The sequence below is a fragment of the Falco punctatus genome, assembly GCF_963210335.1.
Source record: "Falco punctatus genome assembly, chromosome: 4".
Lineage (NCBI taxonomy): Eukaryota > Metazoa > Chordata > Aves > Falconiformes > Falconidae > Falco > Falco punctatus.
The window spans coordinates 48,712,943-48,727,129 of record NC_137583.1 but is presented as its reverse complement, the minus strand read 5'-3'; the positions used below and the strand labels follow the sequence as shown (position 1 = coordinate 48,727,129).

The 14,187-nt window shown below is 54.7% G+C and overlaps 2 protein-coding genes across 10 annotated transcripts in view; both read right to left on the bottom strand.

The window, feature by feature from the left end:
* Positions 1-1,149: 1,149 nt before the first annotated feature.
* On the bottom strand, positions 1,150-6,483 carry LOC308063756 (la-related protein 6-like). The gene is made up of 3 exons (XM_080387120.1): positions 4,228-6,483; positions 3,816-4,081; positions 1,150-3,276 (listed from the first exon to the last, which is right to left on the bottom strand). The coding sequence occupies exons 1-3, from the start codon at positions 4,484-4,486 to the stop codon at positions 2,278-2,280; spliced, it is 1,524 nt and encodes a 507-aa protein (XP_080243246.1). The 5' UTR covers positions 4,487-6,483; the 3' UTR covers positions 1,150-2,277.
* Positions 6,484-6,622: 139 nt separating this feature from the next.
* Positions 6,623-14,187, bottom strand: part of RFX2 (regulatory factor X2) — a 64,614-nt gene continuing 57,049 nt past the window's right edge. For 4 of the 9 annotated variants that reach the window (XM_080382255.1, XM_080382256.1, XM_080382257.1 and 1 more), the window contains 2 exons: positions 9,020-9,062; positions 6,739-8,865 (listed from right to left, as the gene is read on the bottom strand). In XM_080382255.1, coding sequence (XP_080238381.1) covers positions 8,756-8,865; positions 9,020-9,062 — 153 coding nt within the window. In that variant the 3' untranslated portion in view covers positions 6,739-8,755. Of the gene's footprint in view, positions 8,866-9,019; positions 9,063-14,187 lie in introns of all 9 variants that reach the window. The other 5 variants (XM_080382251.1, XM_080382258.1, XM_080382253.1 and 2 more) reach the window with 5 other exon arrangements.

The window sequence follows — 14,187 nt, the reverse complement described above, 5'->3', positions numbered from 1 at the left end:
CCCCCCTTCCCTGGCAGTTTCCGCACGGGGCGGGGGTTCAGCAGCCTGCACCAGTGTGTCTGCCCTCGCCTGCTGCTGTGTGCCCAGGAAATCTCATTTCCAGAGAATTCCCCGAGGCTCACGCCCCACCCGCAATTTGCGACCCTGTCCCCCCGGCACAGCTGCTCACCCCACGGGGAGCTCCCCACGCACCCGGTGCAGGGCTGGGGGATGTCAGCGATGGGGGCCGGCTGGGTGGGGGGGTGGCCCTGGAGGGTCCCCCCAGCTCAGCACGGCTCCCGCTCACCCACGCAGGGCTGCAGAGGGCTCCGTGCGGATGCTACTTTGATCCCCGCTTCTTCCATCTTCAGTGGACCAGCAGCATCCTGCCTCCACCAGTCACCGCCATAGCCAACTACAGCAGCACCTCTCTGCTGGGGGGTGCCCGGGGGGGCTCCGGGACCCCCCGGGGCCAACTGCCACACCTTGTGCCTGACGCACAGAAGGGGGGAGCCGTGACCCCGGCACCCCTGGTGCTGCCAACATCCATCGCTGGCTCCCAGCTCATCCAGGGCCAGCCCAAAGAGACCATCTGCAGCACGGCCACCCCTGCGGGGGCACCCCCAGGCAGCCATGTCGCCCCCAGCCCCTCTGCTGCCCCCCACAACCAAGTGGTTGGGGACCTAGAAGACAGCCATGATGTGTCCGAAGAGGTGCTTCTTCAGGAGGCCCTGAGGCTCTTTGGTTTATCCTTGGACACGGCAGGGCACATCCAGGAGGGTCCCAGCAGCGTCCCCACCCCTGGGGACACCAGCCCAGCTGTGCCCTGCTGTGACTTGAGCTCCCTCGCCCTGCCTGAAGACCTGTTCGATGGCGATTACAGCGTCTCCGAGATGACGGACACCCTGGCGAGCCTGGAGGTGTTCAACACCATTGAGATGGAGCCCCAGGAGCTGTGGGGGGACATGGACTGGGACCTGTCACCGTCCCCACCTGCAGCGCCATAGCAGCAGGGCAAGAGGCAGAACACCTGGCTCCTGCCCCCCAGCAAGGGCAGAACCAGTCCCTGGGGGGAATTAAATCCACGTGAGGGATGGGGAGGGGGGAAATCAGGGGAGGAATGTTCTGTACTGGGGGGACTGGGAGCAAAGGGTGCTCTGTACTGGGGGGGATTTAGCAAGTTTGATGTTTTGGCAAGTCTTATTGTTTTCCATTAAATGTTGTTTCTCCATCCCGCTCCGTGCCTGTGTGGGAGGGAACACGGGGAAATGGCACCCAAGAGGTGCAGAAGCCCCAGGTCAGAACCAGGGAGCCCCAAAGGGCATCGAGACCAACCCCACACCCCACCAGGACCAAGCCCCTGCCAGAAGACCACTCCCCTGTCCCCCTCCCCAGGGGAAGCAGCCCTCTGGGGAGAGCTACGACAGACAGGTCCCTGCAGGACCCATGGAGACGGCGCCCCGCAGAAAGTGGCACAGAGCCCCCAGGACAAGGACAGACCTGGGGGCTGAGGGGGGGACTGGACACACACCACAACAAGGGCTGCCACCCCTTAGCCTTGAACACAACCAGCGTCCCCTGCAGCAGGGACAGGGCTCGGTGCAAAGCCCTTCCAAGCCTCAGGACAATCCTGCCCTTGCTCACGTCCACGCTCAGCTGCACAGCCCGGTGTCACCCCAGCAGCGGTGATGGAGGAGCCACCCGCAGGGCAGGACCCTCTCCCCTCGCCTGCCTGCGCCTTCAGTGGCCGCAACAGCCGCCCTAGGGGGAAACAGGAAAAAAAACCAAAAAACCCACACCAGCCAGAAAGTGCCTGGAAACTTGGTCCCTTTATTGCCCGTTTCGCACCCGAGCTCCACAGCCTGGGGCCAATGCAGCCTTCGGGAAGCGGCATCACCTCGCCGGGTCCGGCAGCGGGTGCGAGCTGAGGTCCCCTCGGGGCAGCACCCCAGCGCCGGGGGTCGGGGGGCTGAGCCCCTTCCTTAGAGCAGCCCCAGTGATGGCACTGGGGTGGTGCGAGCTGCTCCGGACCCCGGGTGGGCACAGTGGCCTCAGCATGGCACAGCTCCCGGTGCTGCTCAGCATCTCGCCTCGCACACTGACCCTCCCCAGGCATCATCCTTGCCCTAAACTCCTGTCCCCTGCAGCAGCTGCACCGCCACCGCCCGCAGCTCTCGGGGGCCACAGAGAGTTCTGCTGCTCGAGAGGAGAAAAAAAAAAAAAAAAAAAAAAAAAAAAAAAAAAAAAAAAAAAAAAAAAAAAAAAGAGACAAACCCAGAACCCAAACGGAAAGGATCCTCAGTGTCGGAGGACGAGCTCCCCTCTCCCAAAGCTGCTGCAGAAGCCCTTGGTGCCATCGGGGCCGTGGGGCAGGCGAAGGACCCCATCCTGCAGGCTGAGGGGCTCTGTCACCCGCTTGGCTGCCAGGGCACGGCTGGGTAAAGGGCTGGCATCCAGAGCGGGGCTGTGCCAGGGGGCACCGGCGCCCAGCCCACTCCCCCAGCTGCTGCGGCTCTCGGGGCTGGAGCAGAGGCTGCAGCAGCTGCTGGTGCTCCAGCCTGTGCCCAGCGGAGGGAAGACTTTGCTGGTGAGCAGCGACCCGGCGAAGGCGCTGCTGAAGGTGCTGGGCTTGAAGTCACCACTGGGCCAGTCGGGTGCCGGGGGGTCCTTGCTCAGGAGGGGGGACCGTGACACTAGGGCACCGTCTGGCTCCAGGGAGCTGCAGAGCAGGGAGTCCCCAATGCTGTAGGGTACCGGTGTGGATGCCACCTGTGCCTTCCAGCCCAGCTGGTCCCCCAGCTCCTTCGCCACCTCCCTCTCAGCTCCAGCTTTCTTCTTGGAGCCCTTCCCGCAGAGCCGGACCACTTTGATGCTCTCACTGCCCAGTTGGCTTTGGTGGCCCAGGTCCTCGAAGGCCCTGCAGGCGCTTTCCAGGCTCTCGTACTCCACCAGCGCGCAGCACTTGCTCAGCAGCTCGGGGAAGCGTGACGTGTATTTTCGTACATCCGAGGGCAGCTTGCGGCCCGGGCGCAGGATGCGGATGGAGGCAATAGCGCCGAAGGGGCTGAACAACCTTGTGATGGTCTCCAGGAAATTCTTCTGCAGCAGCGGCAGCACATCCTGCTCCTGGGGCAGCAGCTCCCAGGCCAGCAGCAGCTTGCTGGGGGGGATGCTCAGCAGGGACTCTGGGATGGGGACCCGTCGCCTCACTTTGGTGCCCTCCTTGTTCACCTCCAGCAGCTCGGAGAACTGCAGGGCATAGAGCGTGAGCCGCCAGTCACGTGTCAGGTATTTCACCTGTGGGAGAGAGGGGGCCGCTGCATTCCCATGAGTCTGCCCAGGCAGGGACCACCCTAAACCCATCATCCACCCAGGCTGCAATCCCATCAGCCTGAAGCAATGGAAAGGCAACATCTCCCTTTCATGGGAGCATCTTCGTGGTCAGTCTGCAGAAGGTCCCTGGACTGCGGCAACAAGCTATGGCTTCCCCATATGTCACACCACCAGCGCTTCCCTGCAGCTTTTTTAGTTAAGGGATGATCTCTTCCCAAGCAGCCGGGGGGAACTATGGGCAGAAGAGGTGAATCTAGCCCTGGAGGTGGTCTGAGGACCGTTCGCCACTTCCCCAGCCACACTCCCTTCGTTTGAGAGCTGCTGCAGCACATCAAAGGCAGAGAGCAGAGCCCAGCTCTGCACCACCAGCACTTTGCCAGGACACAGACAACCCAAGCACCACCTCCCCATACACCCCCCCAGGGACAGCCAGAGCACACCCAGACACCCCCTACACGAAGACCACCTCCCACCCCAGCTGGCTGGCACCATGGGCCGCCTACCTTCTTGAAGGACGTCAGCAGTTTGATGCTGACAAAGCCCATCTTGTTCTTCTGGACATGTTTCAGGAGGAAGGCATCCTTAGCCAGGTTCTCATCTGAGAGGTAGAACTCCACCTGGGACACAATCCTGCGGACCAGCTGTGGGTCAGGGATGGAGAGGTTGCAGTCCAACAGATCAGCTCCCAGAGCATCGTTCACATTGCAGAAGCTCCTGGCAGGGCAGCAGGGACACAGGTGTGAGCTGGTGGCCTTTGGTACATGCAGCCCTGCTTGGTCTCAGCTGCAAAGGTTCAGAGAGCAGAGACACCAGGAAGACCCAGGGCCACCCACCGGCTTTGCTCTGGCTGCAGGGGAGCGATGTCAGCCTGCACCCTGCAAGCCACCTGGTGCTAGAACACAAACCTAAACCCACCCCAGACAAAGTACACATTGTCCTGGAGACAAACAGAAGGCAAGAGCAGGTCTGAGCCCACGTGCACAGACAGCTCAGCAGCCACGTACCTGTTGAAGCTCTCAAGGATATCCTCCTGGCTGAGCAGGGAGAGCGAGTGGCTCTGTGGCAAAAGGAGATGCAGCGCCGGGAAGGAATTTCTTTGTACTGGCACTGGGGTGCTGCAGCTGAGCTGGGAACTGAGCCCTAAGGCCACTCCAGAGCTACATGACGAGGTCATCCTTCATCTAGGACATCACAGATGAGAAGGACAGTGCTGGGATGCTTCCTGACCACAACCAGCCCCAGGGCAGAGCCCTGCTCTGGGCTGCAGCCCCCAGGGATGGCAGTTTGCTGTGTCCTTACCTGCTTGGCAGTGCTGGGAAGGGTAGAAAGTCCTGACACTACATCCTCAAGACCTGCAGACAACAGACCCTCACCACCTCCAAACTAAGGCTCCTAAGAAACAAAGTGAGAAGTGAGAAAGAAAAAACCCCTAGAGCAAGCAGGCTGCTGGTTTATAAGAGCGGCCGCCCAGGATTCCCAGCAGACAGTCAGGGACCTGCCCTGAGACCCATCAGGCTCCAGGTGAAACCAGTCTGTGGGTTAAATGGCCCCAGCTGAGCCCTGGGGGCAGCCAGGCTCCTCCTGCCTCCTCTGCTGAGCAAGGCTGGGTATGCACCAGCACCAGCACCACTAGCACCACCACCGGTACCCAGAGGGGCAGTGAGCTGATGCTACGAGGCTGAGGCACCTCAGTTCATGCCTCAGTTTCCCTGTTTTGTGCAGGGACAGTAACTGTTGCGTGGAGGTGGATGGAGGGTTTGCTCCAGGGTTTCCTTTGGGCTCTTGGCGCTGCCAGAGTGACGGCAAATGTCCTTCCTGAAGACACCCCCCCCAGCCCACTGAGAGGGATCAGAAGAGCCCCAAGAGTGGGTTAAGCCCAGGGCACCATCACAGGGGATGATGCTGTGGGGCAGGACGGCCGGTAGCTTCAGTGTGAGGTGGGGAAGGGCTGGGCTGAAACGTGTCCCTGTTGCTGAGCCTCGCGTTGGGCAGCAGCTGGGGGGCAACGTGGGGGCTTGGGCAGGCGGGGGGGCTGGGGGTGATGCCAGCGGGCGGGGGGCTGTGGAGGTGGCTGAGAACTGGAGTTGCCACTTGGAAGGGTCGATGCCAGGGAGCCCAACGCCGCTGGCCCTCAGCCCCTCTGTCCAGGTGCAGGGTTTAGCTGATGTTTGTGCCCTGTGGCCACAAGGACCAGCCAAGGGCTCGTCACCCCGAGCCCTCAACCTGCCGACTGGCACATCTCCGCGTGGGAGCCAGCTGGAAGCTCATCCCTCTGGCACAGCTCACAGGGAGCGGCAATGCCAAACCACTTCTGGCATGTTGCACCCCCCTGGTTTCCCTGGGGTTGGTGTGCTTGGAGTCACCCCCCTGCCACCTCCATGTCCCCTGCCACCTCCTGGATTTGTCTGCCACTTGGGGACTGCGGTGGGATGGTGGGTGGAAAAGAAAGTCCTGGGATGAGAAACGTGGCCGAGAGCCACCCAGCAGGGAAACGGGGGACAGCCACTGTCCCTGATGGGTGGTGGCACTCGGTGGCAGGTGACAATGAGGACACCACTCACCTGAATCTGTGGGAGGGAGATCCACCGCCAGTCAGGATGCTACAGGGATTAACCCACCCAGCGCTCCCTTCCGAGTTGTCTCTCACCTGGAGTCCCGCGTGTTGCCGGTGCTGCAGAGCCCCCTGTGCCCACCCCTGCATGCCCCGTCCCTGGCTTTCCCCGTTCTCCGCAGGGGTCCCGTCCCTGAGCCTGGCAGCCCCCCAGCCTGCCAGCCCACCCCCCAGTGACGCTCACACCACCTCTGCAGGGATTTGCCCACCTAGGAGGGGTGCTGGAGCCAGGGGCAAGCTGGGGCCGGGGGGGGTGTTTTAATGGGAGCATTTTCTCCCTGCTTGCAGCTGGGTATGCTCAGGGTGAGGAGGTGCTGCTCGGCTCCTCTGGGGGAAATAACGCCCCGTTCCAGCCCCGAGACTCAATGTCTGAAGGAAGATGCTCAGGCTGGTCCAGTCATCCCCGCAAAACCCATAATCCAGAGGGAGTGTGAAGCAAGCCGGGATGCAGGAGTTGAGGCTCTTCCCCATCCCAAGGGGTCAGAGCAGGAGCGAGCTGTTCCTCGTCACATCCCTGTCTCACTGCTCCCATCCTCCACAACCAGTCTGGAAGTGGAATTAGAAAATGCTTCTTATGGCCCCGTGCTTAGCAGCAGCCTGATCCTTCAGCCCCTTCCCTGCCCCGTGAACTCTGGGGTAACGGGCATGCTGCCCCCACGAACCAGCCGCTTGCATGGTGCATCTGCCTTCCTGCAGGCGCTGGATCCCTGGCCAAAACTGCTTTAATTAGAGTGTCCTGGGCAGATCCTGCATCTCTCCCTGCCGCTGCAGCCTTGCAGCATCTGCCCAACATCCCCTTTGCGTGATTAAAGAAGAAATGGGACCACAACAATTATTGTACAGGCCTGAGCATTTGATACATGTTTATTGCTATTCAGTTTTAGCTGGGAATTTTGTGCATATTGGGTTTAGGTGGTTATCCAGACTCCTTGCACAGCGCTGCAGAGCTCCAGAGCATCTCATTTGCACATCCGTGGTGAGCAGAAGGTGGCTGGGTCCGGTTGGTAGCGGCTGCAAAGAAGAGCCAATGCACCAGCTGAAGTTAATATCACACTCAGTGGGAGCAGGGGAGTTTAAGACTTGGTTGCTCAGTTGGTTTTTTAGACCATCTTATCTCATTAGCAGGATCTGAAGGGTGGACTCTGACCCAAGGAGTATTCTTTGTCGTTATTTACAGATAAATCCGGCTTTCTCACTTGTCTCCTGCTACTTCAATATGAGACATTTACAGACAAACATCACCCTGACAGACAACAGCACAGGACAGTAAGAGGGAAAGATGTGTCACTATACACACTTTCTTTTTACTTTCCATTAGCAATATTTTTTAAAGTGTCACAGCTACCTTAGTACCATTCGGAATGAGTAAATAATATATTTGGATAGAATATACTCTGATATGCAAATGTACACGAGACCCCTGGAAAGCTCACATCAAATACTGTATCATTAGAAATAATAATAATAATAATAAAAGCTATTTATGACACGGCCTTTATTCACAGAAAGATTTGCCCCGGGGCTTTGCTTTTGCAGTTTGGCTTGACGACAGATTCCACCCCCCTCCTCTGCCCTGTAGCCCCCATCAGCCCACACCCCACAGGACAGGGAAGGGGAGAACAAAGCCCCGCCGAGGCAGAAGCTCCCCCAGCTCAGCCCCACAGGAGCCACCGCTGCCAACGATGCTGCAGGAGAAGGCAAAGCGACACAGCAAGGGGAAATGCCACCGTGGCGTCGGGGGTACCCGGGGCCGTGACAGTCCCCCGCTGCTACACGGGACGGGCTGTTCCATCAGCGCCCGAGCTCGCCGGCTCGCCCGGAGTGGGGGGAAGCAGGCACGCTGGCCCACCCTAAGGCACTGCAGTCGCACACCGTCGCCCATGCTCCGGACGCAGCCCTGCGGGCAGCTGCACCCTACCTTCCACATTTTAGCAGGACATCAAGCGAGAATTTTACAAAACCCAGGACATGGGACCAGTTCCCCTCTGCCCGGGTACCCTGGCGAGGATGGGGACTGCCCGTGGGATTGCCCATGGGCATCGGAGCGCAGGGGGCAATGAACACACTTTGTGACCGGCTGCTGCTTCCTCGGAGTCCTTTGGTATCTTGAGCTGGCCTGGCAGCGTCCCAGGAGCATTCGCGGGTCAGTGATGAAATGCCAAGCTGGGGAGACACGGGAGCAGGTGGGAATGTGTGTCCCGTAGTCCCAGGGCATGTATGTGCCAGTCCCAGGTTAGGCACATGCACTGCTCCGCTGGGACCCGATGGATGTGCAGCCTGGAGCCCCCTCCCCAGGCGGGTACAACAGACAGACCGTCCTGTGCTCCTGGAACATGTGATTTGGCAAAGTCAGAGCCAGGACAGCTTGTCTTGAATGGCTGGAGGAGAAGGGTCAGGTATTTTTCCTTCTTCTTGGGCACTGACTGGTTCAAGTTTGTATCACAGTGAAGTCTGAGAAGTGGGGAAGAAACCCAAACCACCTTCCCTGAAAGAGAAAGCCTTGTTTGCCCGCCTCGCTCGGGCCGGGGAGGACAGCCTCTCCCAGACAGGCACGTCTGATCCGCTGCTGACCGTGGAGGCTCCCATCGCTCAGAAGCAACTTTGGACCTTCTCCCTCCGGCCAGCAGCCACGCTGGAAGAAAGCAAGCGGCCAAACCAGCCCTGTCCCACTGCCCGCCCGGGCTCACCCCCAGAGCTCATCCCCACACACAAGTAAACATAAAGAGAAACTAAGAGGCACTAATGACGCAGATACGGGGAGACTCAGGCTTGCGACCGCCAAACCTGGCTCCGGATGTTTTCGTCCAGCTGGAGAAAAGCCGAGTCCCCGTTTCAGATCTCCTGCAGCGAGTAGCCAGGGTCGCTGCGCTCCCGTTTTACCAGCGGTTCCCCCATGTGCCGGGCATCCGTGTCCACCTCACTGCCCAGGTCACTAATGTCATCTGCAAAGGACAGGTCTCGGCATGAGAGTGGCGACTGGAGGGGAAAAGGTTTTTTTTCCCAACAGAGCAGGGTGGAAGAGCCAGCACGAGGTTCCCCCTCCCCCAAGGATTCAACCCTGACCCAGCAGGACTTCCCCTGAGGGAAAGGAGGTACCTTTGTCCAGCAGTGTTGGGGACAGGGATGTGAGGTCACCGAACTGAAAGAAAAAGGAGTTACAAGGTAAGTGAAGCTTAGTGGAGATCCAAAGTGCCAGACCCCCAAGTTGGCATTTATTTCCAAGCAATTCTAACAATTGCTTAATTAATTAATTGCTAACAAGCAGCTTCAGCTCTCTGGTGAAACCACAAGCACCAGCAGTGCCAGTGGTGAAAAGCAGAAAGCAAAACCAACCACATGTTTTGGGGGAAAAGTGTGTCGCTGTCATATAAACCTCTGGGCAAACACCACACGCAACAATCCAGGGCAGGACCGAGCTCTGGAGCAAAGGGAGAAATTTTTCCATTTCCCAAGTCACGACCAAGCACTGCCACAGACTGAAGGATGGTGCCTTTCCTCCAGCCCTCTGCATCTGTCGGGTGTGATAAACGCAGTCACGATTCAAGGACAAAGACCTTGAGATTTGAAAAAGCACGCCACAGGAGAGCCAATAGGAGGAGAAGGCGTACGCTAACGGCCCAGCGGGGAAAGAGCGGGACGGACATCCAGCGAGAGGAGATCGGTCGAGATCCGGGCATAAAAGATGCCGCTTTTAGGACTCAGGTGTGCGTGTGGTGGAACTAATTTGAGTTCTCCGCGCACCCAGCGCTGGTTTTGCTTATTGTTTCTCAACCTAAATTGATTGAACTCCAAATAAAATTGTTTTAATTGTTATCGCTTATAACAATCTGGTGACCCCGACGTGATCTCGCTGTGCTTTCCTGGACTGTGACTCTTCGAGGGGCGCCCCACAGACTGTGGCTCAAGAGTAGCAGTCTGGGTCACTCTCCAGAGACCAACGAACAAAAGAGAAACAATAACCAAAAGGGACTGGAGCTCCTAGGGAAAAGCTGCAGTAGAAAGGACCCGTAATTCTGGTGCACGAAGATCTGAACCAAGACAACGGAGTTGTGAGTATAAGAGAAGCCGTTCGGTTGGATGGGATCGGTTGCTTGTGTGTAAGAGTGTGATTGAGACGGAACCTAATTCTGGGAACGGACTCTAGGTTCGGAGCCAGGAGTTGAATTCTGAAGCGAGTGTGGAGGTCTTCTAACCGCGGTTCCAAACTCCCACAAGGGACTTGGCCAGTGAAAGACCGAAGTGGTTCCTAAAGGATTCGTGGGTGGGATTGCGACTCCTATAGGGTATGTGGGTGGGTGAAGGGTTCACCCCCTGCAGGACACTCTTACCGGTAACTACGGGCGATCGGAAGCCACTGTAAAAGTCCTAGGATTCGCAGGTGGGTGGTAGGTCCAAAACCCCCTGTAGACATTGGTATCGGTAACCAAGGGTGTAACACTCCCGGGTATCGTAGGCGGTCGTCAGATTTGAGACAGATCCCCTGCGAGACACTTTTTGGTTGCTAAGGGCTATAGGAATTGCCACAAAGTTCCTAATACAATGGGCCAACAGGAGTCAAGATTTGAAGAGGAAACAAACGAAGAAAAGGAATGCCCACAAATTATTCCCCTGAATAGTGCTTTAGGAATAATGCTCAGGCATTGGGGTCACTGGCCATCTCAAGAGGGAAAAACTAAAACAAAAATGGTCCATTACTGTATGAATGTGTGGACGAGAGAGGAAATTCAATCCGATTATGTATATTGGCCAATATTTGGATGTTTTGATGACTGGATGTGTGAGACATTAAATTTATATGTGAATAATAAAGAGCCCTTTAGTCAGGAAGAAAGTGAATATGCTGCACTGTGGAGAGGGTCGGAGACGGGAAGATTGGTTTCATTATTTCCTTTGAGCGAAAAGAGGGAAAGGGAGGCATGGGAGATTGAAACTAAAACAATCACGTCATCATGGGAGCCATTAGACAATTTACCCCCACCTTATTTAAGGCAGGATGTGGAAGGCCGTCAGGAGAGGATACATCCCCCACTGCCTCCCGACCCCGTTCCTTCGACTTCCCTGCTCTCTCCTCCTTGTAGTCACACAAGGAGTAAAACAGTACAGAAAGAGAGAGATGAAATTTATAAAAAAGAAGGAGCAGTGGCTCTGGCTCCCCTCCGAGAGGTACCAACGGAGCAGATATAGGAGGAATTGGATTTGTGTCGGTACCTTTGAATACAGGAGATGTGAGATCTTTTTTAAGAGAAATGGGTCGTCTACTAGATGATCCTTTGGGAGTCTCTGAATGATTAGACCAGTTCCTAGGTCCTAATACCTGGGAAGAAATGCAATCTATCTTAGGAATATTATTTACAACTGAAGAAAGGTCTATGATTGGACAGGCAGGGATACAGATGTGGGAAAGAAGGTATCAACAAGGCCCCCCTGGGGAACAGAAATGGCCTAACCAGAACCCAAACTGGAGTAACCCAAATGCCCGTGACAGACAAAATATGTCAGATTTGAGAGAGTTGATTATCCAAGGAATCAAGGAAGCAGTCCCAAGGGGGCAGAATACTAATAAGGTTTTTAGTGAACAACAGGAAAAGGACGAGTCTCCTGTGGATTGGTTAGAGAAACTGAGGAAAACTTTACAAATGTATTCGGGGCCAGACTCAGCCTCTCCAGTTGGAGAAGCATTTCTAAAAATCCAATTTGTGGCTGGATCATGGAGGGATATAAGAAAGAAACTGGAAAAGTTGGACAGTTGGCAAGAATGAGGATTACAAGAACTGTTGAAGGAAGCTCAGAAAGTGTATGTATGGAGGGATGAGGAAAAACAAAAAGAGAAAGCAAGAATGTTTGTAGCGGCAGTCTGGGAAACTCAACAAATGGAGGATTTCCTGGGGAAAATGCCCAAATGTTACCATTATGAGCAGAGGTGACATTTCAAAAAGGACTGGAGGAGACGAATGAAGGACAAACAGATGTTTAATGAAGATGAATAGGGGTATCAGGGCTCTACATTCTGGGGACAAAAACAACATCTGAGCCCTTGATAAATTTAAAGATTGGTCCCCAAGAGGAAAAAGTAATGGGTTTTTTTTGTTGATACCGGAGGTGAATGATCTACAGTTTGGCACATCCCTTTGGGATGCTGAGCAAGTAGAGATACAGCTTTGGTAGTAGGAGCAACAGGGGAACCTTTCAGGGTTCCTATTATTAAAAATGTAAAGATTGAATTTAAAAGAACTTGATGTAACGGCTGGGGAAATTTATATTGACTTCCATAAAAGGGTAATTGAATTTACAAAAATTTAAAGTACAAGAGAACCAATGTTATCTTTAGTAGCTGATTGAACCTGCTTTTCCCTAATTTTCCAGGACCTCTGTTGGTGTTTGTTATGTTGGGAGTCGCACACCTTGATAAAACTGGAGAGGGCAAGACCGGAGGGAGTCGGTGCTGCAGCTGACAAGGTCTGCCGAGGGCTGCAACCCCTGGGGCGGTGACCGCTGAGCAGTATGATCCTGACCGGACCTCTCTTGATAAGGGTCCTGATTGGAACCCTGTGGGAAGGTGCGGACATCCTTTATACTTCCAACTTTATATTAAGAAAACAGAGGGATGGATAAAGAAAGGAGAAAATAAAAAACATCGTTTGTTATCTAGCTTGTTTTATCATGAGACAAAAACGGGAGTCAAATATGAAGTTCCCACAGTTGCTAAAAATGTGTTTGTAAAACTCGTTAAAAATATAACAAAGGGTAACTATTTAATCTTACCAATTGTTGTATGTAACTGAGTTACCGAAGTGAGTGTTATACTCTTGGGAATATTTGGGGGGTTGTTACTTATCCCTGTTTAATTCAATGTTTTACTTGATTAATAATTTGGGGGGTTGTTACTTGTCCCTGTTTGATTTGAGCATTGGAAACTAAAGACATGAATCAATAAGGTAAACAAAAACAAAAGGGGGGACTGTGATAAACGCAGTCATGATTCATGTCAAAAATAGAATGTACTGTGATAAGTGTAATTGTTGTACCCTGTGTAAATCTGGGACCTGTGTCGCAGTTGTGGTGAGTGGGCACTTGTGGTTCTCCTTTGAGACAATGTGATGGCTTCCCCTTCCCCTGAGGCTGCTTGGAAAAGCCGCCAAAGGAGATAAAGAAAGAGAAGCCACGCCAGGGAAGGCCTGCCGAAGGAGACGAAGACCTTGAGATTTGAAAAAGCACGCCACAGGAGAGCCAATAGGAGGAGAAGGCGTACGCTAACGGCCCAGCGGGGAAAGAGCGGGACGGACATCCAGCGAGAGGAGATTGGTCGAGATCCGGGCATAAAAGATGCCGCTTTTAGGACTCAGGTGTGTGTGTGGTGGAACCGAGTTCTCCGCGCACCCAGCGCTGGTTTTGCTTTTGTTTCTCAACCTAAATTGATTGAACCCCAAATAAAATTGTTTTAATTGTTATCGTTTATAACACAGGCAACTGCTCGGGTATGCCAGCTCTCCACCTCTCGTGGGACTCTACCATCACTCCAGCTCTCTGCAACTCTCTGCAAAGCCTTTGCATTCATGTCAGCGCAGCCCTTTCGCTTGCAAGGCCACAGTGCCAACCATAACCAGAGAACTGGGGACATATTTGGCTCTGGAGATGTGTTGTCGTCCTCTACGACGAGGTCTGAAACACTAATGGCTATAACAACGCTGAAAAGTCATGCAGAGTTGGGCAGCAGAAGGAACTGAGGAGGGCAGGAGTTATAAAGTGAGCCATGGAAATGGAAGGACACGATTCATCCTCTTTTGCTGGGGAGAATCAGCCTCCTCCTGGAGAACAGAAATACTGCAAGCGTTTAATGAAGGAAATGCAAAACCTGAAGGATGAAAGCTTCCCACAGCCAGGTTTTGCTTTAGCATCAATAAAATATTGCAGGGGGAGCGGGAAGGACCTCGCAGCACTGCTGACCTGATGCAACAGCATGGGGCTAATGGGAGGGGAAGGGAAAGCACGAGGCATGCAGTTGATTTGTCTGGCTCCCCTGCATAAGTTCCATGGAAGGAAGAAAACAGCACGAGATTCAAGAGGCAAATGAGATCAGTTTTAATCTAACAGTGGTTTCTATATGGCTGTCAGAGGTTGATCAGCGGCTTTTAAATCTGCATTTCAGCATGAAAAACTGGATGTGGCTTCAGCTAGGCAGGACAGGACCTGCCTATGAGGCAGGCACCAGATTTACTGTCTCATTTGTTTTAAAAAAACCCAAACCCCCACAAACAACTCAAACC